This window comes from Trichomycterus rosablanca, chromosome 23, assembly GCF_030014385.1.
Source record: "Trichomycterus rosablanca isolate fTriRos1 chromosome 23, fTriRos1.hap1, whole genome shotgun sequence".
Lineage (NCBI taxonomy): Eukaryota > Metazoa > Chordata > Actinopteri > Siluriformes > Trichomycteridae > Trichomycterus > Trichomycterus rosablanca.
The window spans coordinates 15071804-15098734 of record NC_086010.1 but is presented as its reverse complement, the minus strand read 5'-3'; the positions used below and the strand labels follow the sequence as shown (position 1 = coordinate 15098734).

The 26931-nt window shown below is 40.2% G+C and overlaps 2 protein-coding genes across 3 annotated transcripts; one reads left to right on the top strand and one right to left on the bottom strand.

Annotated features, from left to right (window-relative positions):
* The first annotated feature begins 459 nt into the window (after window positions 1–459).
* On the top strand, window positions 460–20551 carry hgd (homogentisate 1,2-dioxygenase). Its single transcript, XM_062985737.1, has 14 exons — window positions 460–569; window positions 3091–3162; window positions 3259–3347; window positions 6069–6174; window positions 6287–6346; window positions 6442–6533; window positions 6625–6659; window positions 6762–6841; window positions 6927–7026; window positions 7120–7244; window positions 12364–12468; window positions 18188–18314; window positions 18395–18576; window positions 19718–20551. The coding sequence occupies exons 1-14, from the start codon at window positions 555–557 to the stop codon at window positions 19859–19861; spliced, it is 1332 nt and encodes a 443-aa protein (XP_062841807.1). The 5' UTR covers window positions 460–554; the 3' UTR covers window positions 19862–20551.
* ndufb4 (NADH:ubiquinone oxidoreductase subunit B4) lies at window positions 20242–25097 on the bottom strand. Of its 2 annotated transcripts, XM_062985740.1 has the most exons (3): window positions 24807–25013; window positions 22319–22462; window positions 20242–20377 (listed from the first exon to the last, which is right to left on the bottom strand). In XM_062985740.1, exons 1-3 carry the CDS (start codon window positions 24981–24983, stop codon window positions 20315–20317), a joined length of 384 nt encoding a protein of 127 aa, XP_062841810.1. In that variant the 5' UTR covers window positions 24984–25013; the 3' UTR covers window positions 20242–20314. The 2 variants fall into 2 exon arrangements, with proteins under 2 accessions (XP_062841810.1, XP_062841811.1); XM_062985741.1 differs by lacking the exon at window positions 20242–20377 and having other exon boundaries at window positions 22372–22462; window positions 24740–25097.
* Window positions 25098–26931: the final 1834 nt, after the last annotated feature.

Genomic DNA, 26931 nt, shown 5'->3' with positions numbered 1-26931 from the left:
AATGGACAGTGAGTGTTGAAACAAGGTGATTTTAATGTTATGGCTGATCGGTGTATATATATACTGTATATATATATATATATATATATATATATATATATATATATATATACTGTATATATATATATAAATATAAGTGAGAGATAAATAATAATGACATGAACATTTTTGGGGTGGGGCAATGTGTTAAAAACTACTATTCTTTTTTGGGATAAGGTATGTTCTATCTGGTAAAGAGACGTGACAGTAGTCAGGTAGGTCTCATCTAAAGGTTTCATCAGAGTTGATTTTGGCCGCAGATCCAGATGTTTGTTTGCATGCCTCTGATTGACCACGTTGCTTCTCCTCCCCTTGTAGCTGAAACATCTGCTCACGTCATACACGAGGATAATTAAACCCAGATTGAGAAAAGCTTAAATCCAGCAGAGCTCCTGTCTCTCTTTCTCCTTTTCTGCTCTTGAGGTTGGAGGTGCTGCTCACTGCACAGCTTGTTGTTGTGGAAAGTTCATTTTTAGAACATTAAAGATCATAAGATCATTAAAGATTCAGTCATAATGGCCGGTCTGAAGGTAAGTAGCGCTCATTATACAAGAACATTATAAGCAGTACATAGTAATGTAGTGTCTCTGTGTTTAATGTTGTTTGCACTGTTTTGGAGTTTGAGGGGCGTTTCCGGTTAACCAATCAGATCGCAGCAAAGGCAGCACAGCCAGAACAGATGACTTTCAGCTCAGGGAAAGAAAGCAAAGTTTGCAGTAATGCAGTCTGGTTTTAGCATTTTTTTAAATTTACAACCTGATACTGTATATTTCTGTTGGCTCTTAGTGTTTTATTAATTTGATCAATTAATTAAATAATAATAAATATATTTAAACCTAAAACTAAAGAACCTAAACCTAAAAATACAGTGGGTGAAGCCCTGGGTGAAAATGCTTTTATTCTATAGTTTTTTAAGACAACAATTTAAATAAAACAAGGACATACAATATATGTATATATATATATATATATATATATATATATATATATATATATATACTGTATATATATACACACACACATATACATACACACAGATAAATATACATAAACACATATTTACATACACACATATACACACACACACACACACACACATATATATATATACAGTGTATCACAAAAGTGAGTACACCCCTCACATTTCTGCAAATATTTTATTACATCTTTTCATGGGACAACACTATAGACATGAAACTTGGATATAACTTAGAGTAGTCAGTGTACAGCTTGTATAGCAGTGTAGATTTACTGTCTTCTGAAAATAACTCAACACACAGCCATTAATGTCTAAATAGCTGGCAACATAAGTGAGTACACCCCACAGTGAACATGTCCAAATTGTGCCCAAATGTGTCGTTGTCCCTCCCTGGTGTCATGTGTCAAGGTCCCAGGTGTAAATGGGGAGCAGGGCTGTTAAATTTGGTGTTTTGGGTACAATTCTCTCATACTGGCCACTGGATATTCAACATGGCACCTCATGGCAAAGAACTCTCTGAGGATGTGAGAAATAGAATTGTTGCTCTCCACAAAGATGGCCTGGGCTATAAGAAGATTGCTAACACCCTGAAACTGAGCTACAGCATGGTGGCCAAGGTCATACAGCGGTTTTCCAGGACAGGTTCCACTCGGAACAGGCTTCGCCAGGGTCGACCAAAGAAGTTGAGTCCACGTCTTCGGCGTCATATCCAGAGGTTGGCTTTAAAAAATAGACACATGAGTGCTGCCAGCATTGCTGCAGAGGTTGAAGACGTGGGAGGTCAGCCTGTCAGTGCTCAGACCATACGCCGCACACTGCATCAACTCGGTCTGCATGGTCATCATCCCAGAAGGAAGCTGACGCACAAGAAAGCCCGCAAACAGTTTGCTGAAGACAAGCAGTCCAAGAACATGGATTACTGGAATGCCCTGTGGTCTGACGAGACCAAGATAAACTTGTTTGGCTCAGATGGTGTCCAGCATGTGTGGCGGCGCCCTGGTGAGAAGTACCAAGACAACTGTATCTTGCCTACAGTCAAGCATGGTGGTGGTAGCATCATGGTCTTGGGCTGCATGAGTGTTAGAGTACTGTGACAGTATATTATCTAAGCAATTAAGGCTTAAGGGCCTTGCTCAAGGGCCCAACATTGGCAACCTGGCAGTGGTGGGACTTGAACCAGCGACCTTTCAATTACTAGTCCGGTACCTTAACCGCTAGGCTACAACTGCCCCAGTACAGAGAAGAGCCTTAATTCATGTCCTCTGATGGGTGGATCAAGATGTGCCAGATTTAAAGCTCAAAGGGTACGTGATACAGAACAAGGTTTGCCAAATGCTCCAAGGTAAAATGGAACTGGTAAGCCAGCATCATTGTTTTAAATTGAACCTGGGAATGTACATTTACGTTTTTAGCATTTAGCAGACGCCTTTATCCAAAGCGATTTACATTATAGTTACAGTATACAGTCTGAGCAACTGAGGGTTAAGGGCCTTGCTCAAGGGCCCAACAGCAGCAACCTGGCCATGGTGGGGCTTGAACCAGCAACCTTCTGATTACTAGTCCTGTACCTTAACCACTAGGCTACGGCTTGTCCCTGTACAGGAAGCTGGGGTAAGAAAGCACAGCAGTGGAGTTGATTGAAACCAGGTGTGCAGCCACATTTCATATTGGTTGAAGAGCTCTGATGGTGGACATGGGAAGATCTGCCTTAAGGGAGTTGCAGTAGTCCAGTCACGAAGTGACAAGAGATTGGTCAAGAATCTGAGTGGTTTCCATAGAGAGGAATGGCTGAATCTTTCTGATATTGTATAGGAAGACTTAACACGATTAACTCAAGTTAGCAACATAAGCCGAAAATTATAGCTGGCTATCCAGGAAAACACCCAGGTTTTGTACATTTTCAGATGATTTAATCTAAGAGTCATTAAGAGAGATGACTAGATCTTGGCATGGTTGTAGAATAGAATTTCCAACATGTTAATGGTCAGGTGTCCACATACTTTTGGCCATATACTGTATTTATCTATGATTGAAGCCCAGGATTGTCAATATGCTTTCCTATATGTTTTCAGTACCTGAGTGGCTTTGACAATGAGTTTGCCTCAGAGGATCCTCGCTGTCCTGGGTCCCTCCCTGAAGGCCAGGTAATGCCAATGCCTACAGTTTTGTCACGTATGAATATGAAGTACTATGTCCAATATCATCTTGTCATGCACTGAGTGAACCTAATTGTATTTTAGAACTCTCCTCAAGTGTGTCCATATGGCCTGTATGCTGAGCAGCTCTCTGGTTCTGCCTTTACTTGCCCACGAGGGAGCAATAAAAGAAGGTACGTTTAGGTTCTTTGAATAATAAGCCATACATAATACATTTTATAGACACTTCTCTAGTGACTTCCCTGTGCCCATGTACGTACACAGAGGGGGCAATCGGGCAATTGGACGAGCTAAAAGGGAGAAAAAGGGGAGAAAATGCATAAACAATATACAGTGTATCACAAAAGTGAGTACACCCCTCACATTTCTGCAGATATTTAAGTATATCTTTTCATGGGACAACACTGACAAAATAACACTTTGACACAATGAAAAGTAGTCTGTGTGCAGCTTATATAACAGTGTAAATTTATTCTTCCCTCAAAATAACTCAATATACAGCCATTAATGTCTAAACCACCGGCAACAAAAGTGAGTACACCCCTTAGTGAAAGTTCCTGAAGTGTCAATATTTTGTGTGGCCACCATTATTTCTCAGAACTGCCTTAACTCTCCTGGGCATGGAGTTTACCAGAGCTTTACAGAATGCCACTGGAATGCTTTTCCACTCCTCCATGACGACATCACGGAGCTGGCGGATATTCGAGACTTTGCGCTCCTCCACATTCCGCTTGAGGATGCCCCAAAGATGTTCTATTGGGTTTAGGTCTGGAGACATGCTTGGCCAGTCCATCACCTTTACCCTCAGCCTCTTCAATAAAGCAGTGGTCGTCTTAGAGGTGTGTTTGGGGTCATTATCATGCTGGAACACTGCCCTGCGACCCAGTTTCCGGAGGGAGGGGATCATGCTCTGCTTCAGTATTTCACAGTACATATTGGAGTTCATGTGTCCCTCAATGAAATGTAACTCCCCAACACCTGCTGCACTCATGCAGCCCCAGACCATGGCATTCCCACCACCATGCTTGACTGTAGGCATGACACACTTATCTTTGTACTCCTCACCTGATTGCCGCCACACATGCTTGAGACCATCTGAACCAAACAAATTAATCTTGGTCTCATCAGACCATAGGACATGGTTCCAGTAATCCATGTCCTTTGTTGACATGTCTTCAGCAAACTGTTTGCGGGCTTTCTTGTGTAGAGACTTCAGAAGAGGCTTCCTTCTGGGGTGACAGCCATGCAGACCAATTTGATGTAGTGTGCGGCGTATGGTCTGAGCACTGACAGGCTGACCCCCCACCTTTTCAATCTCTGCAGCAATGCTGACAGCACTCCTGCGCCTATCTTTCAAAGACAGCAGTTGGATGTGACGCTGGGCACGTGCACTCAGCTTCTTTGGACGACCAACGCGAGGTCTGTTCTGAGTGGACCCTGCTCTTTTAAAACGCTGAATGATCTTGGCCACTGTGCTGCAGCTCAGTTTCAGGGTGTTGGCAATCTTCTTGTAGCCTTGGCCATCTTCATGTAGCGCAACAATTCGTCTTTTAAGATCCTCAGAGAGTTATTTGCCATGAGGTGCCATGTTGGAACTTTCAGTGACCAGTATGAGAGAGTGTGAGAGCTGTACTACTAAATTGAACACACCTGCTCCCTATGCACACCTGAGACCTAGTAACACTAACGAGTCACATGACATTTTGGAGGGAAAATGACAAGCAGTGCTCAATTTGGACATTTCGGGGTGTAGTCTCTTAGGGGTGTACTCACTTTTGTTGCCGGTGGTTTAGACATTAATGGCTGTATATTGAGTTATTTTGAGGGAAGAATAAATTTACACTGTTATATAAGCTGCACACAGACTACTTTTCATTGTGTCAAAGTGTCATTTTGTCAGTGTTGTCCCATGAAAAGATATACTTAAATATCTGCAGAAATGTGAGGGGTGTACTCACTTTTGTGATACACTGTATATATATATATATACAGTATATATATATATATATATATATATATATATATATATAAAACAAGGCCATAACCAAAATGTATATTGGGGTGGGCACAACCCCCAGTATTTACTCACTCACTCACTCACTTTCTTAACCGCTTATCCAAATTGTGTCGCAAGGGGGGGGGAGGGTGGCTGCTGGAGCCCAGCTTTTCAATGGGCACAAGGCACACAGCAACACCCTGGACGGGGCGCCAGTCCATCGCGGGGCGGACACACATACACCCACACACATTCACCTATAGGGCAATTCAGTGTCTCCAATTAACCTGACTGCATGTTTTTAGACTGTGGGAGGAAACCGGAGCTCCCGGAGGAAGCCCAAACAGACACAGGGAGAACATGCAAACTCCACACAGAAAGGACCCGGACCGCCCCGCCTGGGGATCGAACCCAGGATCTTCTTGCTGTGAGGTGACAGTGCTACCCACCGAGCCACCATGCCCCCCATCCCAAATGCCCCCTTATTCACACTGATAAAAGTAAATAATAATAAATTATTATATTCTACTCTGTAGCTTTGCATAACGTTAGGATCCGTCGATTCCCATCAGCTGTTGATATGGCCGGAAACCAACCCCCCAGATTTGGTCAATCCAGTGTTCAATTCATGGCTACGGTTTTGGGTCGCAAAGCATCTACTGTATACAAACAGCTTTCCATGAGTATAAAATACATGGATCACTGGTCTCCTTGCAAAGGCAGAAAAGAAAACTCAAGCTGTACCAAATACAATATAGTTTAACAACCGTCCAATGGCCCCTTTTCCTATTCTTTTATGCTTTTATATCCGCTACAGGTAATGCATATAATGATGTATCAAGTCGAAGATCACTACTAGGTGAGTTTTTTGAGTAGTTAAAGTATTTTTTTGTTTTAGTTGGCTGTACCGGATACTACCATCTGTCAGACACAAACCCTTCACTCCCATTAACAGTGGAAATCTAACTGAGAACTGGAATGAAATGGAGCCTGATCCCAACCAGGTATCAGTAAAGTAAAATGCTCTACTTGGCTTGCATATATACATATTTTTGTCAGTCTATTATTTACTGTTTCAATATTTAATTGTTTTTTTATTTTTATTTATTTAACAAGCTTCGATGGTTGCCATTTACCATTACCAAATCCTCAGCGAAGAAAGTGGACTTTGTAGATGTAAGTTTCAAACTGTAACATACCCCTATCCTTCATTTTTCTCAGGTGTTCAAGTGTCAGTGCTTTCTTTAAATCTTGCATTACATGTTTCTTAGGGTCTGCATACTGTCTGTGGTGCAGGGGATTCAAAATCCCGTAATGGGGTGGCCATCCATGTGTACACCTGCAACGTCTCTATGGTTAATCGGTCAGTGGCTACCGCAGCTTAAACATGGCTCATGATGCTACTGTAGTGTGTTGCCCAATTTTTTATTTAACATTTTTATTTTACCCCCTAGATGCTTCCAGAACTCAGATGGAGATTTCCTTATTGGTAAGAAACCATAACAATTATATTATGTCAATAAAGCTACTATTTATTATTTACCGATAGATGATATTAATGGCATTAATAAATATTTATCTAATATTTCAGTGCCACAACAAGGTGAAATCCTGATCACCACAGAGTTTGGAAAGATGCTGGTTAAGCCCAATGAGATCTGTGTCATTCAGGTTGGTCTGCCACAACTTTAAATACATCGTTATTGTTTTTTAAAACTGATTTTAAATTTGAATTGTCTTCCTTAATATCCTTTAGCAAGGAATGCGCTTTAGCGTGGATGTGTTCGGCGAGACAAGGGGCTACATCCTTGAGATATATGGTGCTCACTTTGAGCTGCCAGACCTTGGACCCATAGGTATGCCCCAGGCTGAACCACATAGAGTCTGAGGTGTTTTATTAATTAATTAAGATAATATTAACTCACTATTATTTTCTATATTTATTTTAGGAGCTAATGGACTAGCTAATCCCAGAGATTTCTTGACTCCAGTGGCTTGGTTCGAAGATCGCACTGTTGCCAGTGGTTATACCGTCATCAACAAGTACCAGGGGAAGCTCTTCTCATGTCAGCAGGTAAATTAGAGGCAACACTCTCGAGCAACAATGTTAAGAAGTGGGACCCTGTAGGTGGGTCATAATTTGGATTGGGTGGCAAGAGTGGGACTGGGGCATGGGACCTGGGGCATGGTATATATTCATAATAATCAACCGCTTTATTCTGCTCAGGGTTGCACTGGGTCCAGTTCTACCCGGAAACACTGAGTGCAGGGCAGGAATACCTTAGACAGGGCATTATTGCAATCCATTGCATGGCTTAGGTCACCCCTCTTCCTTAGACATAGCCAATCATGTTTTTGTAGACCCTTTGCCAGCTGATAGCACCACTGATATTTGAACCCGGGTCTTAGCAGTGTTGAGCAAGCGTAGTAGACTTTGATATGACGTCTCTTTCAGTAATGCATATTTAACATTTTGTCGAAAGAATAACACCAATATTGATAGCTAATTTATTTATAACTAATTTATAGAAAAAATAAATTTTTCTGTTTAATTTAATGTAATTGTTGTCACATTAAATGCCTTAAACACAAGTGAAATCATAAATAAATGTTTACATTTACATTTTAATAACATGTTACACATTACATGTTTATTTATTGTTTGTTTATTAGGGTTTTTAATGTCGTGTTTTACACTCTTTGTAGTTACGAACACAGTCATGGACAATTTAGTATCTCCAGTTCACCTCACTTGCATGTCTTTGGACTGTGGGAGGAAACCGGAGCACCCGGAGGAAACCCACGCAGACACGGGGAGAACATGCAAACTCCACACAGAAAGGACCAGGACTGCACATTACATGTAAACAGTCTGAAGTAATTTGAGTTTAAATAGGTTTTGTTGTTTGGCATTAGTGTTACACTTCTATTTTATAGTATTTTCTCATTTTAATGAAAAATGACTGATGCAAATGATTTTTTTTAGCAATTATTGTGTCCTTTTGATGAACAAGTACTTCAGTTATACCCTATCTAACAACTTAAACGTGTTTAATCACATGATTCTTTAAAAATAACTATTCATTTAAGGTATTCATCTCGAAAAAAACACAAAAGATGATTCGTTTTTGAGAAAACAGCAGCTTTCAATGTAAAAGCTTCAAAGGGTGTCGATTCAAAGAGTCGATTCTTCGATTCCAGTCATTCCAATTACGAATTTAAATTCGACTCTAAAGATTCAAACCGTAAGATTTAGTTTCTTCGTTGAACGGCGACTGAAGAAGTAAAAGATTTCAGTGTCTCAACAATGTCTTTCTCCAAACCACAAACGTCAGTAAACAGGTAATATTTCACTTTTATTAAAGCTTAGAACAAAACTGAAAGGAATTAAAGGAAAAAAAACTTAAAAACTAGCTTTTACTAATTTTACCGTGTCGATGCTAATGATGCTAAGCTACACGCTAGCGTTAGCGAGTTCGGTTGTTAGGGGAGCTAAATTAATGAAGCTAATGCTAAGCGCTTTAAATTACTAACAAAATGGAAAACAAAATGTTTTTTTTTTTTGTACTTTATCATTTCTGGACAACACATTTGAACACTTTCTAAATGCAATTATAAAGCTTTAGTTACGTGTATGGTCTAACAGTGTAATTGGTAGAGGAATAAAAATATTCACATTTTAATTGTTATTTGTTTGTTTATTAGGATTTTAACGTCATGTTTTACTCTTTGGTTACGTAGTTACTCATTACACAAGATTCATCACTTCTCAGGGTTATATTAAACACAGTCATGGACAATTTAGTATCTCCTATTCACCTCACTTGCACGTCTTTGGACTGTGGGAGGAAACCGGAGCACCCGGAGGAAACCCACACAGGCGGTGCGAAAATATACGCAAACACAGCACTACACATTCACGTTATTAAGGTCCTGGGTTCGATCCCCAGGTGGGGCAGTCCGGGTCCTTTCTGTGTGGAGTTTGCATGTTCTCCCTGTGTCTGAGTGAGTTTCCTCCGGGAGCTCCGGTTTCTTCCCACAGTCCAAAGACGTGCAAGTGAGGTGAATTGGTGACACTAAATTGTCCATGACTGTGTTTGATATAACCTTGTGAACTGATGAATCTTGTGTAACGAGTAACTACCGTTCCTGTCATGAATGTAACCAAAAGTGTAAAAACATGACGTTAAAATCCTAATAAACAAACAAATAAACTCAGAGTATCTATTATTCTAAGTCTGAAGCACTGCTGGTGGCTACTGGAGCAGTTGTTGTGCATAACTTAGCAAAAATAAAGCGTAAAACACTGAGGAAAAAGGCGAAAAAAGGTTAAATTCGAAATCTGTTAAATGGAGGTTCCACTGTATGTATGTTTGTATATACACACACACACACATACACATGCACTTAAATACATACTGGACTGGGCTAGGGCTACAACTAACGATTATTTTAGTAGTCGAATAATCTGACGATTTTTTTTTTTTTTTTTTTTCAATTAGTCGACTAGTCAACGATTTATGTCATACCCTCCATCTCTGCCTTAACATAACAAAACTCTGTTATGTTATTTAAGTTCCAATATCAAATAAAAATAATGACCCATGAAACATGAATATGAAACTTCAGCTTGATAGTTTAATTAAATATATTTGAAACATTAATACACAATCACAATAAAAAAAACTCAATGAAATAAGAAAGCTTTGGACAGCATTAGAAACTGTTATGTTTCAGAAGTTATCACTCTGGAAGTCAAAAACATATATAACATGTCGTTGAGAAACATGTGAATGCTGTCTGTGAAGATCTCAGCCATCTGAGGGGTGCATGAACCTCTTTTCATCCACACTCCATTGCTTAGTGCTATTAATAGAAAGAGCAAAAGAGAAAGCTGTATTAATTATCACAAACTGAAGGCTATGTATCATAGTTTATTACAAATAGTTTACTGGCTATGCCAACTAAACCATAACAGGGTAAATATCTTAACTGAATTATCTGCTGAGCTAACTAGCTATCATTAAGTGGATGAGGCTTATTATTTAGAATGAAGGCTTTCATTAACAAGAGCAAAAAATATGGAAGACGAGACAGGGTAGCGTTAGGCTATAATGTTAAGTTATATAACGTTACTCATATAAATTACTGATTAACTATTGCACTTAATGCGTTAGCTAGCTAACAAACCTAAAAAATAGCAAACTCTTAGGAAGTTTTCCGATAAGTGCTCTAGCATTAACAAACATTAACTACGTTGGTTAAAGAACAAAGCTGTGTAAAAACTTACCTGTCATCACAGCTGCAGGGTGCTGGCGTTTCACCGTAGTGCTGGCGTGAAACCATAACTTTGCTTTGTAGCGTCTGCGTTCAGCTCGTTTCTTTGGGTTATTTTGGCTGAAATGCTCCTGAAATACTTTAGAAGGTTTCGGTCTCTCTATCTTTGCCTCTCTGTCTTCATAAACTCCCCGCTGCGCCATGGAAGCGATGCTGCGCCCCCTGCAGTCCCTTTAGTGCGTTGCAATAATAACGACGCGTCGACAGTGAAATTCCACGTCGTCAAATTTTTGTAGTCGACGTTATCGATTATGTCGACTAATCGTTGCAGCCCTAGACTGGGCAACACATGGGGTTTACTTTAGGGCTGGGGACTGGGATGGCTATGACAAAACCTTGATTCTGTGGTCAGAGAACCACTTTGGTTTTGATTTTGAGGTATACTTTGGGCCATTGTCCTGCTGAGAAAACCAACCATGGCCCAGGTCGATCTGTCCCTGCATATAGAGTAAGGTGCCTTCTGCCCTCTGGCCTGGCATTGGCGGTCAACACCTAATCTGAATTTTACAGAGTGGGCATCTATTCCATTAAGAACAGCTGGATCAGTTAGCTCTGTAGCAAAAGTCAGGTTTGTGGAACTTGCTCACTGAAACGGTTTCATGAATTGCATTAATGGCAATCTTTTTTGGAGTTACAGTGTCAGTGTTAGGCAGTTCTTTTCTGCACAGCAAAAACTGGGATTTTTACCTCTCGTCTTCATGCTCAAACCCGTGATCCTTTGAAAGGTTCAGTTTCAGATTCATCATTCTGATAACGGCAGGTTGTTAATTATTAAAGCCGTTAATGGTTTAATAAAGAATCAGCATGCTCCCGTTTTCTCAAATCCGTGGGTCTTAATTATATTTAATTAGCGAAGTTTAGCACCCTTGGTATTTTTACTTTGAAAAATCTTTCCATCCGGAAGCTATTTCCTGAGTTCGGCATTCATTACAGCATATTTAGTTCGAAAATTACTTTCACCAGTGTCCTGTTGTGTGTGTAATTAGATTGACTCGCTGGTGTTTGTTAGAAAAACGTACCGACTGAGCATTCTCACATCAGAGCTAAACATCATCAGGGTGGGATCGTTCGGCATCATAATGCATCAGATATGTAGAGGAAGTGTTCATGCCAGACAGAACCAGATTAAGCGCAAGAGGTTGGAGCTCATCTCGGCGGCGAGCGACCGCTGTCTTGTCCTGCTGTTCTGATCCCCAGCTGAGCTCTGAAATTGCTCAAATTAACTTATTATTTGCTTGACTGGGCCAGTGTGTTTGTGTTTTGTGCGTACGGTGGTTTTTTTTCCACCGTTTTAATGAAGTCTGGTGGAGTTATCCTGCAAGCCGTAACGTCTGCGAGATTGCAAACCTCAGGGTCCGGGAAGCCCCAGGGCGTGTAGAAAACGTCTTTGTTAGAGCGAATGTAACCGTACAAGCTCTTGCGTGCATTTGGGTTTGTGATTTAAGCTGTAGCAGAGATTTGTTGCACAATATGAGCTTTGTGATTCTGGTAAAGCAACAGGAAAGAATAAGGGGTCAGGACTGCAGGTAGTTTTGGCTGTAATGAATTATATTGATTTTACAGCCACCATTCAAGGTCTACCTAGTGCAACGTTTTTAACAAAGCTTTATATAAAATTGCTTTTTCTTTTCTAACAATCAAGATAAAGAAATTTCTTCACTATATAACCACTCCACAATTTTCTTCTTGGTAGAAAGAAAATATTTGAAAAGTTTTACTCGATGCATTATCTGGTCTAGTTAAAAAAAAAATAACCCAGGGAATAAATTCTGATCTGGTCAGATTTCTCTCACTTGACATTTCTAGGCCATTTCACAATGTGCTCCTCATCATTAGTATGTTGTCTTGTTTTACAGGACCATTCACCATTTGATGTGGTGGCGTGGCATGGAAACTACACCCCATACAAGTACGACCTTGAGAAGTTCATGGTTATCAACTGCGTTGCGTTCGACCATGCAGTGAGTACCGCAACCTACACCTTTGACTGTTTCAAGTCCAAGTGGGTTTCATCGTCATAGAGTACAGTACACAGAGAAACAAACCCACGCTCTGACAAATATGTTGACAGGACCTACACATGACCTGTACACACAACACGGTTGTATTGAGGTAGTCGTGCTACATAGCTTGAATAAACCTGAATACATTTGAGACAGGCGTAAGTTAAAAATGGTTGTGCATTGGAATTAAAGTGACAGTCCAGTGGCCATGAGTCCAAAAGAGAAAGTGATCAGGGTTGCTGTTTGTTTGTTTGTTTATTAGGATTTTAACGTCATGTTTTACACTTTGGTTACATTCATGACATGAACGTTAGTAGTTACTAATTACACAAGATTCATCAGTTCACACAAGGTTATATCGAACACAGTCATGGACAATTTAGTATCTCCAATTCACCTCACTTGCACGTCTTTGGACTGTGGGAGGAAACCGGAGCACCCGGAGGAAACCCACGCGGACACGGGGAGAACATGCAAACTCCAGGCCCCACCTGGGGACCGAACCCAGGACCTTCTTGCTGTGAGGCGACAGCGCTACCCACTTAGCCACCGTGTCGCCCTGCTGTTTGTTGAGGTAAAGTTCAGGGTGATACGTGTGGAATGGGGCAGGATTGAGTTCAATAGCCTGATAGCCTGTTGCATTCTGCTAGGCCTCGAGCCAACGCTGCAGAAGCTTCTGCCAGTTGGCAAAAGGGTGAATGAGAGAGGTAGGAGTGATCTTTTGCAATTCGCTAGAATGTAGTTGTATGCTATTTTAACAGGCCTGCTATTTCTCCTTGGGATGACCAAAGACTGGGCTAATTTATCCTTTAATGTACTTGCTCTGACCCATGTTTGATTGCCTGTGAAAGTAATTAACTGGGTTAAAAACTATAATTAGAAATCCCTAAAAACAAAAGTAGTATATGTTTAATGTAGTCTAATAAGTAATGTAATCAAATATAGCCAACAGTGTGAGCTAGTTTAGAGCCCTGACCTTAACCCATTAAGGAAGCACCTTTGAGAGAAATTTGGGGGCAGGCCTTCTTATTTAGCATCAGTGCCTGCTCTTACAAATGCTATTTTGGCAAAACTGGCACAAATTCCCACAGACAGACTCCATAATTTTCTTAAATGCCTTTTCAGAAGAACAAGGCTGTTATAGCCACTACTCCATATGAAATGCGATGTCAAACAAGCTTACGGTTAGGGGTTTGCATTGTCTTTCTCTAAAAAATGTCCTGCATTACCATCTTCATTTGTACACACCGTGCCACACACCACGTCTAAAACTTGCACACAACCAAACCCTCTATTCTTGCCGATATACAGTAATTCCAAGAAGGTGCATGCATGGCCCAGCAAATCTTCAAACTAAAATGACTTTAAAAATGTCAGGATGTTTTAATCAAAGTGACCCTTATAACCCGTGAGAATCTAGGACAATTAACCAGGAGAAATGAGTGAAATTTAAATCACCGTGCTGCAAAAAAAGCGAATACTTACCCAAGTCGTCTCAGTCGTTTTCATCAACCGCTTTATCCTGGGCAGGGTCACTGCAGGTCCAGATTCATGTTTATGAATAGATGATATAATATAAATGGATAGAAGTAGTGTTGGGTAGATTTGTTTGTTTATTAGGATTTTAACGTCATGTTTTACACTTTGGTTACATTCATGACAGGAACGGTAGTTACTCGTTACACAAGATTTATCGGTTCACAAGCTTAATATGGAACACAGTCATGGACAATTTAGTATCTCCAATTCACCTCACTTGCATGGCTTTGGACTGTGGGAGGAAACCCACGCGGACACGGGGAGAACATGCAAACTCCACACAGAAAGGACCCAGAACGCTCCACCTGAGGATCAAACCCAGGACCACCTTGCTGTGAGGCGACAGTGCTACCCACTTAGCCACCGTGCTGCCCGTGTTGGGTAGATAAATTGAATAAACTGGATATACTACCCCAACTCCAAAAAAGTTGGGACATCATGAAAAGCACACATATTTTTCAACCAATCAACACGCACACAGACACACACACACATATATACACAGTGTATCACAAAAGTGAGTACACCCCTCACATTTCTGCAGATATTTAAGTATATCTTTTCATGGGACAACACTGACAAAATGACACTTTGACACAATAAAAAGTAGTCTGTGTGCAGCTTATATAACAGTGTAAATTTATTCTTCCCTCAAAATAACTCAATATACAGCCATTAATGTCTAAACCACCGGCAACAAAAGTGAGTACACCCCTTAGTGAAAGTTCCTGAAGTGTCAATATTTTGTGTGGCCACCATTATTTCCCAGAACTGCCTTAACTCTCCTGGGCATGGAGTTTACCAGAGCTTCACAGGTTGCCACTGGAATGCTTTTCCACTCCTCCATGACGACATCACGGAGCTGGCGGATATTCGAGACTTTGCGCTCCTCCACCTTCCGCTTGAGGATGCCCCAAAGATGTTCTATTGGGTTTAGGTCTGGAGACATGCTTGGCCAGTCCATCACCTTTACCCTCAGCCTCTTCAATAAAGCAGTGGTCGTCTTAGAGGTGTGTTTGGGGTCATTATCATGCTGGAACACTGCCCTGCGACCCAGTTTCCGGAGGGAGGGGATCATGCTCTGCTTCAGTATTTCACAGTACATATTGGAGTTCATGTGTCCCTCAATGAAATGTAACTCCCCAACACCTGCTGCACTCATGCAGCCCCAGACCATGGCATTCCCACCACCATGCTTGACTGTAGGCATGACACACTTATCTTTGTACTCCTCACCTGATTGCCGCCACACATGCTTGAGACCATCTGAACCAAACAAATTAATCTTGGTCTCATCAGACCATAGGACATGGTTCCAGTAATCCATGTCCTTTGTTGACATGTCTTCAGCAAACTGTTTGCGGGCTTTCTTGTGTAGAGACTTCAGAAGAGGCTTCCTTCTGGGGTGACAGCCATGCAGACCAATTTGATGTAGTGTGTGGCGTATGGTCTGAGCACTGACAGGCTGACCCCCCACCTTTTCAATCTCTGCAGCAATGCTGACAGCGCTCCTGCGCCTATCTTTCAAAGACAGCAGTTGGATGTGACGCTGAGCACGTGCACTCAGCTTCTTTGGACGACCAACGCGAGGTCTGTTCTGAGTGGACCCTGCTCTTTTAAAACGCTGGATGATCTTGGCCACTGTGCTGCAGCTCAGTTTCAGGGTGTTGGCAATCTTCTTGTAGCCTTGGCCATCTTCATGTAGCGCAACAATTCGTCTTTTAAGATCCTCAGAGAGTTCTTTGCCATGAGGTGCCATGTTGGAACTTTCAGTGACCAGTATGAGAGAGTGTGAGAGCTGTACTACTAAATTGAACACACCTGCTCCCTATGCACACCTGAGACCTAGTAACACTAACAAATCACATGACATTTTGGAGGGAAAATGACAAGCAGTGCTCAATTTGGACATTTCGGGGTGTAGTCTCTTAGGGGTGTACTCACTTTTGTTGCCGGTGGTTTAGACATTAATGGCTGTATATTGAGTTATTTTGAGGGAAGAATAAATTTACACTGTTATATAAGCTGCACACAGACTACTTTTCATTGTGTCAGTGTCATTTTGTCAGTGTTGTCCCATGAAAAGATATACTTCAATATCTGCAGAAATGTGAGGGGTGTACTCACTTTTGTGATACACTGTATATATACCTGTCTTGCTTGATGTAACACTCTAGCAGCAGTCTGGCTTCTCTGTTTTGTATCTCTAAAGGCCAGTCTAGCATCTGCACTCTTTACTAGGTGCCCGCCCGGCCGTTAAGAGACGTTAACCACAGGCGACGTGGCCTTCAATTGCACTACAAGTCTACCATAGTCAGGGTCACAAAAACCTACTAGAATGATTTTGGGTTTCGCCATTGTAACAATTAACTGAAAGTCTCAGGATACTTAGCAAACTAATGTGACAATAGACACACTGAAGTCGTGCGTCATTCTGTAGTCCTCGTTACACCCATATTTGGAAACCCGGGTCTAAGTCAGATTTCCTATAGGCTAAATGAACGGGGTTTTTCAAAAAAATCGGCTCTAACGCATCCTGTGCTGAATAAACATGTTCAGAACCCTGTACGTTTTGTCCTATGTACATTTTTCTCCTGTACATCACTGGATCCTCTGAATTACGAGGTTGTTAAAGGATCGTAATACTAATAATGCTACACGAAAGCTAACGCTACTGCGCATTAATTAGACGTCACTGAACTACAATGAGCAGCCCGCAATACCTCCAGTTTGGTGTCTGCAACCAAAGGCGTAACACCCGACCATCCTCGCTTTCTACTTTAATGTAGCTAGCTACTAAAAATATAAAGTAAAACTTGTGGATATCACTGCACTGTTACGCTGGTGAATCCCGCTGCTTTGTGCGCTTAATTAAGAGGCTTCCAGTCTAGTGACGTCAATTCAGTGCGCAGTAGCATTAGCTTACGTGTAGCAATATTCATATTTTGACATAATTCAGACGATCCAGTGATAAGACAGAAGATTCTCCATAAAACAAAACGTAACAGCTTTGGAAAAATTTTTATGACTACAGGATGCGAGAGGCAATTTTCGAAATCTCCATTCATTTTTCCCCATTTAAAATTTCTCTTAGACCCGGGTTACCAAATATGGGCATAACAACATGGCGTGGGCGACAATATGACGACACGACTTCAGTGGTCTATTAAAAGCAACACAACTTAAACGAAGAAAATTATATACATTTTTATGCAGTTGCATGATTGCACCTGAACGTTACCCCAAGTTAAAATCACATTTTGATATTTTGTTGTTCCTGGTGTTAAATTAAAGATTTATTTACATACATTTACTAATAAAATCCACCGATATGTGAACAATGCAATACACAAATAACCATTGAACATGTATTGACAAAATGTACTAAATATAACATAGGACGACAAAGACTTGCAATGCCAAATACAATGACAGAAATTTTTAACAAAACCAAAACAGAGACTCAATGTTTTGAAAAATACAGGACTGATAGTACACATCTAGAACTAAACCCAGAAAGGACAGTAGACAAAGAACATTAATAAATAAACTGTACAACTGTTAGGTACCTATCCTGCCATGAGAATAACCAATGTGTAAACATGGCGTTAAACAACAAACAAAATACTAATAAAATCAAAAACGTTGATGAGGTAAAACATTAAATATCTTTTCTTTGCTCTTTTTGTTTCATTTGCATTCTACCTACAGTCTCAACATTTTTGGAACTGTATACAGATTTCAATCACTTGTGATATTGTGTCTTTTTTATTTGGTTTGGTTGGTTTCACATTGTAATGAATTTAAAGTGCACCAGATTACTTGTAGCTGTGAGCTTTTAATCAATCACAAATATTTTATTGATGGATTCTACCACAGGAACAGGTCACCCAGGAGAGCAGTTCTCTGAAATATTCTGCACACTTTATTAGAGGCGCTTTAATGCTGTACTGTTTTTACTTCTTCTAGAAAGAACATGGAAAAAACATTTTCATGAAATGAGCCACAAACCTTTTAAATAAACAGAAATATAACATTATCTGACCTCTCATTTTTATACCAGATGTCTTAGTATGCGAATACAAATAACCCATATGTCTAAATTCAATACAAGTATTAAAACACTTCTCTGTTGTAGGATCCCTCCATCTTCACTGTACTGACTGCCAAAACCACCCGGCCTGGTGTCGCCATCGCCGACTTCGTCGTCTTCCCTCCTCGCTGGGGGGTCGCTGACCGCACTTTCCGACCCCCTTACTATCACAGTAAGTCTGAACCGCTTTAAACATCCAGTTAAAATAAAAGGCAGCCTGCAGTCCTACAGCACCCTCTGTGTGTGTCGTAGGGAACTGTATGAGTGAATTCATGGGCTTGATCACGGGGCACTATGAGGCGAAGGAAGAGGGTTTCCAGCCTGGAGGAGGCAGCCTGCACAGCATGATGACCCCGCACGGACCCGATGCCGACTGCTTCGAGAAGAACAGCACGGCCGTGCTCAAACCCGAGAGAGTCGCCGAGGGAACTATGGTATGTTTCGTTTATTTTAAACCACCCTATCACTTGGTATCACGTGGCAGTGCACTTTCACAACAGGAATGACGAAATATTTTAATGGAGGGAAAAAAATTTAAACATTATTTCAATATTAGGAATTTTTAGACTGTTCAAAATTATTTATTGCTTCATTCTTTTTAACCTTTCGGCTGCTCCTGTATTTAGGGATCACCACCATCATTATGACCTGCATACCTGATTTGGCCACAACTTCACTTAGATGATTTGGCCTTTTATTGTAAAATCTTTGCAAACTGTGATTTAGATTCTTGCCCTGCTCCTTGAATCTGTTTTAAAACACTTGATTTATTTATGTTTCTACACTCACTGTCCATTTTATCAGCTCCACTTCACATATAGAAGCACTTTGTAGTTCTACAATTACTGACTGTAGTCCATCTGTTTCTCTACATGCTTTGTTACCCCCTTTCATGCTGTTCTTCAATGGTCTGGACCACTACAGAGTAGGTATTATTTGGGTGGTGGATCATTCTCAGCACTGCATTGACACTGACCACACATGGTGGTGGTGTTAGTGTGTGTTGTGCTGGTATGAATCTGACAGTGACAGTCTGACATCACTGTCACTGCTGGACTGAGAATAGTCCACCAACCAAAAACATCCAGCCAACAGCGCCTCATGGACAGCGTCCTGTGACCACTGATGGTCTAGAAGATGACCGACTCAAACAGCAGCAATAGATGAGCGATCGTCTCTGACTTTACATCTACAAGGTGGACCAACTAGGTAGGAGTGTCTAGAGTGGATAGTGAGTGGACTCGGTATTTAAAAACTCCAGCACAACACACACTAACACACCACCACCATGTCAGGGTCACTGCAGTGCTGAGAATGATCCACCACTTAAATAATACCTGCTCTGTAGTGGTCCCAAGCATTGAAGAACAGGGTGAAGGCAGGCTAAAAAAGTATGTAGAGAAACAGATGGACTACAGTCAGTAATTGTAGAACTACCAAGTGCTTCTAAATGGACAGTGAGTGTAGAAACAAGGAGGTGGTTTTAATGTTATGGCTGATCGTGTATATTTGTTTATTACAGTTATTTTGTAATATCAAGATAAAATGTAATTTGTCTTTAAATGTCTGATACAGGCCTTCATGTTCGAGTCCTCCTTCAGCATGGCGGTCACCAAGTGGGGTCTGGAGACATGCCAGCGTCTGGACAAGAACTACTACCAGTGCTGGGAACCTCTCAAGAAACATTTCAACCCAAACTGGAAACCTGGCAGCAAGTAGAAAAAGCTGCAGTTTGTGTCCACTAGATGAGAATATGCAACATCAGAGTGGAATAAGTTTGATGGTATAAACACAATGTATCCGGTTTTACGCTGCAGTTTAGACACTCCTGGTCGAATGTCATGATTTGGTTTTACATTTATAGCACAGATGCTGAATTAAACAAAAATGTGTGATAAAGCTAATGGCTTGTTATAATATTGTGAAAAATGTTACCATATTTTCATTGCTTACCAACAAAACATGAGGTTTGACCAGGATTGTCCAAACTGCTTCAGAACTGTAGCTTCTATTTCTAAATAAAGAAAAATGTAACGCTTAGCTATAGTGAACTATAAAGAATAAAAATGATTAATAAAGAGCTCAAACCTGCAGTCGGATGTCCTTCAATAAAGGGAATTTATTATTAGTTACAAGTAAATTTAATATTAAAGTAATAATACAAGCGAGTGCTCAGTATGAAAGTCTGTAGGGGCGCTGGTAAGTTCCATCTTTTATCTGCTGCTCCCTCTTGTCCTGAAATTACAGTGAAAGGCATTATCATCATTAACGTCTACTGTTCATTATGATGTAACTGAGGCCGTTTTCATTTTGTCCTTCACACAACTAGCAAAAAATTCTGTCTCATTTCTACTTATTTGCAATCATGTAAAAGCAGATACAAGTTAATAAAGGATCTAGATGAATGTTTCCTGGTGTACTGTGTTTGTTTGTTTATTAGAAGGTTATTGGTTACTTTCATGACCGGAGCAGTAGTCACGCATTACACAAGATTCATCAGTTCACAAGGATATATCAAACACAGACAATTTGGACAATGGACAATTTTGTGTCTCCAATTCACCTTACTTGCATGTCTTTGGACTGTGGGAGGAAACCCACACGGACACGGGGAGAACTTGCAAACTCCACACAGAAAGGACCCGGACCGCCCCACCTGGGGATCGAACCCAGGACCTTCTTGCTGTGAGGCGACAGTGCTACCCACTTAACCCCTGGTGCATTGTGCTTTACTAACAACAGAAGTTCTGATCATGCTGAGCTGTAAAACTGTAAATGTCATGAACGTTACTGTTGTATTCATCATGCACTTGACTAATGCTGAACTATTACATGGATTTTAGCTCAGTTAACAGTTCAACTAGAATCTACTTTAACAGATAATACATTTAAAATACAAACAGTTTGGTGCTTATAAATGAAAAAGCTCATATATACTCTGTCTTCTAGCAGAATGTCTTGGCAAAGCCAGATACGATTTTACTAAAACAGTTTATAAAGGGTGCTCCAGAGGTGCAGTGGTCTGATGCCCTGTGAAACGAGCATGGGTGGTGCAGCATCACAGGAAGCTACAATCAAGAAACTGGACAGGACTAGATTAGAGGGAAAGAAAAATAATCCACACAGAATAGTGTATTAGGTATTTATATTATTTACATCACTGAATTCACTCACTTTCTAAGCCGCTTATTATAATCGGTCGTGGGGGGTGCTGGAGCCCTTCCCAGCTCTCAATGGGCACAAGGCACACAGAAACACCCTGGACAAGAAGCCAGTCCATCACAGACACACACCCAAGGGCAATTTTTAGTATCTCCAATTAACCTGACTGCATGTCTTTGAACTGTGGGAGGAAACTGGAGCTCCTGGAGGAAATCCATGCAGAACTATCACTTAACTATTTAGCATTAAAATCCTAAACAAAGCTGTTTTGCATCAGTAGGGAGTCTGACTGCATGCAAGGCTTTGTGCATGTGGAACTACAGTATGCGTTACCTGATTTTGTATAAAAATAAATGTGGATATTTTGCATCATATCGCAGTATAAAGGTTTATTATTTATTTATTATTATTTTCATTTTATAATCATATATAATTATATCTATATTTTAACTAATAATTTTTATTAACTAATTTATAATTAGTCTAAAAGAGCATTAATTTCTCAACCGCATCTTTACTCTATGATTAGACTAACTACATAAAACGACTATTTTTCGACATTATGCTTTATTTAAATAAAGTCAGCGTGGCAGTAAAGACTTTTTAATTCAAAACGTGCTAATTATATTGTATATAATGCGACACGAAGCTTGAAGGTTAATAGAAATTGGCAATTTTGCATACCTATTATTAGTAAACCCCTTGCACCACAAAAGTCCACAATTAAACATCAGCAGAGTAAATATTTAAAGAAAGACTGCAGGGCTGCGGCCGTCATTTCAAACTCGTTATTGTGCAGAATGATCATAAATAAAGGAATCAATATTTTACTAGTCCTAAAGGTGGCATTTAAGAAGTTGGTTTAATGGTGTGAATTCCTTTTTATTTGTTTACCATTTTTGATTAGGTATGAGCGTAAGGCAAGGAACTGACTCAGTTCTATGAAAAATTTACTTGACCTCTGATGGATACAACAGCAGAAACATTCATGTCTCGAGTTCCCAGTTTACTTACCCTGTCAGTCTTCAGTACATAATACAGCACAAAAAGTGGGACGACTCCAACCAAGCCGGCGATCAGCGATGATTTGGGCGATGGTCTGAAGTGGTTATATACCTCGGTACGTGCGAATATCCAGCGGGTGAGGGCAGGGTCCTCCTGCAATTAAGAAACGATAAAACACCAAAAAACAGAGCATTAAGACTCGTCAGCCATTACAATAGCTCAATCAATAGCAACATGCCATGAGACATAACATGTACATAAAAGTGGGCTGTAAATTTATCACCAAGCTCCTATTATTCACAATAAAATAAATGTAGTATTTTAATCAGTTTACAAACTGCTTGGCTGATGCAGAAGTGTATAAAGCAAGCCCATCACTACTCATAGGCTGGGTGGGCATCTACACGTAAATGATTGGCTACGTTTAGGGATGGGTTGGCACCCTGTCCAGTGTATTTCTGCCTTGCACACAGTGTTTCATGGTGAAACCGAACCCACCACGACTCTAACCAGGTGGTTTATGAAAATGAAAAGTGTATATATATTATTTGATTAACCCTTCTGTTAATGCTGTTGCTTAAAATAACCATTTAAATTACAGATGCTAATTCTAAATTTCTTTTAACAGATAACCAACCGTCATTAATAGACAGTTGACTGATAAGCGACAAGCGTACAGCATCCCATTAAAAGAAAAAAAATTTGTATGCTACGCATGCACCATAAGACCAACGTTTACATATAAATACCTACATTTCTGGACGTAGGTATTGTTGGATATACCTACATTGTTGGATATACCTATACATTGTTGGATGTTTATCTGATGGGAACAAACCGGAATATAGGAGGATCATCAAGGACTTTGTTACCTGGTGTGAACTAAATGTGCTTCACATTAACACCAGTAAAACTAAAGAATTGGTGATTGACTTCAGAAAAAAGTTGCATCACACCACACCTGTGAGCATCCAGTGTTTGGACATTGAGATAGTGAAGGAGAACAAATACCTGGGTGTTCACCTCAATAACAAACTGGACTGGTCTAGCAACTCGGATGCCCTATATAGAAAGGGCCAAAGTCGCCTCCACCTACTGAGGAGACTGAGGTCCTTTGGAGTGTGCCGACTACTGCTAAGATCTTTCTATGACACTGTGGTAGCATCAGCCATCTTCTATGGAGTGGTGTGCTGGGGAGGTGCAATCTCAGCAGGAGACAGAAAAAGACTAAACAAGCTCATCAAGAAAGCGAGCTCTGTCCTGAACTTTCCTCTCCAACCTGTAGAGGAGGTGGGAGAAAGGAGGATGATAGCCAAGCTGTCATCCATCCTGGACAACACCGCACATCCACTACATGAGTCTGTAGGGGACCTAACAAGCTCCTTCAGCACCAGACTCCTCCATCCACTGTGTAAGAAGGAGCGCTACCATCAGGGCTTACAACAATAATAATATGTAACGTCACTCATACCTATACCTACATGTTCATGGTGTAATAAGAAATGCAATGTGTAATGTATTACAATAAGTGCAATACGTAATATATTTTGCATATTTCTAATGTATATATAATTTTTTGATGTGTTTTAGAGTAAACAACTACACACTATGTGTGCAATATTTTCACTTAGTTGTATTTCTTTCTGTTTTTTTCTGTCTTCCTACTGCTGTAAGTTAATTTCCCTAAGGGGATAAATAAAGTCTTATCCTATCCTATTTTTGTATGCTGTGCATGCACCATAAGACTAATGTTTACTGTGAATACTGTTAGTGAATGCTGTAAGTATGTAAACAGTTGTTTGTTGTCTGATGTGAGCTGCTGTAACAAAGAAATTACCTGCAAAGGATCAATAAAGTATCTATCTGTCTGTCTGTCTGTCTGTCTAATCTAATCTAATCTAATCTAATGCACACAATTTATCCTAAATCGTCTTGCATTTGCAAAGCAACCACAAGCTATGATGATAAATGGCAAAAATATCTCATGTTTCTTTTAAATTGTATTTATTATTTTAAGTTGTTCTCTTTTAACAGCCAGAGTATAATTAAATATATTACTGTAGTGTGGCAGTAATTATCTGATAAAACGACAAACATTGCACAATATAAACAAATAAATTTAAGCCTGCTGAGAACATTTCACATATTTTACATTTTATACAAATTAATGCTGCAATTAATTAATATAATTCAATTACTGAAACGTGTTTACAACTTACACTACACAAGTAAAATATCATTCATCGGTTACCTTCGGTAGCGTTAGCTAACAAACAACCACCAAGGTCACGATAACCGAGCGGCTTGTTGTATTTATTTATTTACTTGTAGTTATTTATCAACACTGTCTGTGTTTTAAAATGTAATAAAATAATAAGTTTGGTCTATTTTAATAAAAATATTCATATTTTCCAACTTCAATGTTTATACCCTGTCGACGGCCGTTTGCGCTCGAGACGCTGGTTAGCCACAAGCTAACAGTTTCTCTCCTACTCACAATGAGCTCTTTTCGGAGGGGATTGTTGAGCTGGAGCTGGTACTGCCGCTTCAGCTGAGCTCTTATCGAAGCGCGTTCCTCTTCAGCCCTTCGATACTCCGGAGAAACATTAAAATACTCCGCTGGGTCCAATGTTTTCGGCCGAGTAGCCAGAGGTGCCTCCTTGTAGTCCGCCATGTTTCGGCTGACACCAAGCACAGTGATTGACATCGCAATTAAACGCACTCGGGACGCGTCCTAAACGGCATCTACAGCTGTGCTATACTGCCTATTCCCTACAAACTGCTAGATGTACTACAACACGCCAAAGTACATGAGTACATAGCTATTGCAATGTTGTATTATTTTATGTGCCTGTTTAAATCTAAAGTTGGTGTTTATGCGTGATTTACCTTATATAGATATAAACCTCCCTCCATGAGGTGCCATGTTGGAACTTTCAGTGACCAGTATGAGAGAGTGTGAGAGCTGTACTACTAAATTGAACACACCTGCTCCCTATGCACACCTGAGACCTAGTAACACTAACAAATCACATGACATTTTGGAGGGAAAATGACAAGCAGTGCTCAATTTGGACATTTAGGGGTGTAGTCTCTTAGGGGTGTACTCACTTTTGTTGCCGGTGGTTTAGACATTAATGGCTGTATATTGAGTTATTTTGAGGGAAGAATAAATTTACACTGTTATATAAGCTGCACACAGACTACTTTTCATTGTGTCAGTGTCATTTTGTCAGTGTTGTCCCATGAAAAGATATACTTCAATATCTGCAGAAATGTGAGGGGTGTACTCACTTTTGTGATACACTGTATATATACCTGTCTTGCTTGATGTAACACTCTAGCAGCAGTCTGGCTTCTCTGTTTTGTATCTCTAAAGGCCAGTCTAGCATCTGCACTCTTTACTAGGTGCCCGCCCGGCCGTTAAGAGACGTTAACCACAGGCGACGTGGCCTTCAATTGCACTACAAGTCTACCATAGTCAGGGTCACAAAAACCTACTAGAATGATTTTGGGTTTCGCCATTGTAACAATTAACTGAAAGTCTCAGGATACTTAGCAAACTAATGTGACAATAGACACACTGAAGTCGTGCGTCATTCTGTAGTCCTCGTTACACCCATATTTGGAAACCCGGGTCTAAGTCAGATTTCCTATAGGCTAAATGAACGGGGTTTTTCAAAAAAATCGGCTCTAACGCATCCTGTGCTGAATAAACATGTTCAGAACCCTGTACGTTTTGTCCTATGTACATTTTTCTCCTGTACATCACTGGATCCTCTGAATTACGAGGTTGTTAAAGGATCGTAATACTAATAATGCTACACGAAAGCTAACGCTACTGCGCATTAATTAGACGTCACTGAACTACAATGAGCAGCCCGCAATACCTCCAGTTTGGTGTCTGCAACCAAAGGCGTAACACCCGACCATCCTCGCTTTCTACTTTAATGTAGCTAGCTACTAAAAATATAAAGTAAAACTTGTGGATATCACTGCACTGTTACGCTGGTGAATCCCGCTGCTTTGTGCGCTTAATTAAGAGGCTTCCAGTCTAGTGACGTCAATTCAGTGCGCAGTAGCATTAGCTTACGTGTAGCAATATTCATATTTTGACATAATTCAGACGATCCAGTGATAAGACAGAAGATTCTCCATAAAACAAAACGTAACAGCTTTGGAAAAATTTTTATGACTACAGGATGCGAGAGGCAATTTTCGAAATCTCCATTCATTTTTCCCCATTTAAAATTTCTCTTAGACCCGGGTTACCAAATATGGGCATAACAACATGGCGTGGGCGACAATATGACGACACGACTTCAGTGGTCTATTAAAAGCAACACAACTTAAACGAAGAAAATTATATACATTTTTATGCAGTTGCATGATTGCACCTGAACGTTACCCCAAGTTAAAATCACATTTTGATATTTTGTTGTTCCTGGTGTTAAATTAAAGATTTATTTACATACATTTACTAATAAAATCCACCGATATGTGAACAATGCAATACACAAATAACCATTGAACATGTATTGACAAAATGTACTAAATATAACATAGGACGACAAAGACTTGCAATGCCAAATACAATGACAGAAATTTTTAACAAAACCAAA

Excerpts from the sequence above, each read along its gene's own strand:
- ndufb4 (XM_062985740.1), bottom strand. The coding sequence starts at position 24,983 with ATGGCGGACTACAAGGAGGCACCTCTGGCTACTCGGCCGAAAACATTG. Across the intron at positions 22,463-24,806 it reads CCCTCCGAAAAGAGCTCATT|GAGGACCCTGCCCTCACCCG; the intron begins GTGAGTAGGAGA and ends TCTTAATTGCAG. Across the intron at positions 20,378-22,318 it reads ATGTACTGAAGACTGACAGG|GACAAGAGGGAGCAGCAGAT; the intron begins GTAAGTAAACTG and ends CTGTAATTTCAG.
- hgd (XM_062985737.1), top strand. Across the intron at positions 6,534-6,624 it reads AACGTCTCTATGGTTAATCG|ATGCTTCCAGAACTCAGATG; the intron begins GTCAGTGGCTAC and ends TTTACCCCCTAG. Across the intron at positions 6,660-6,761 it reads AGATGGAGATTTCCTTATTG|TGCCACAACAAGGTGAAATC; the intron begins GTAAGAAACCAT and ends CTAATATTTCAG.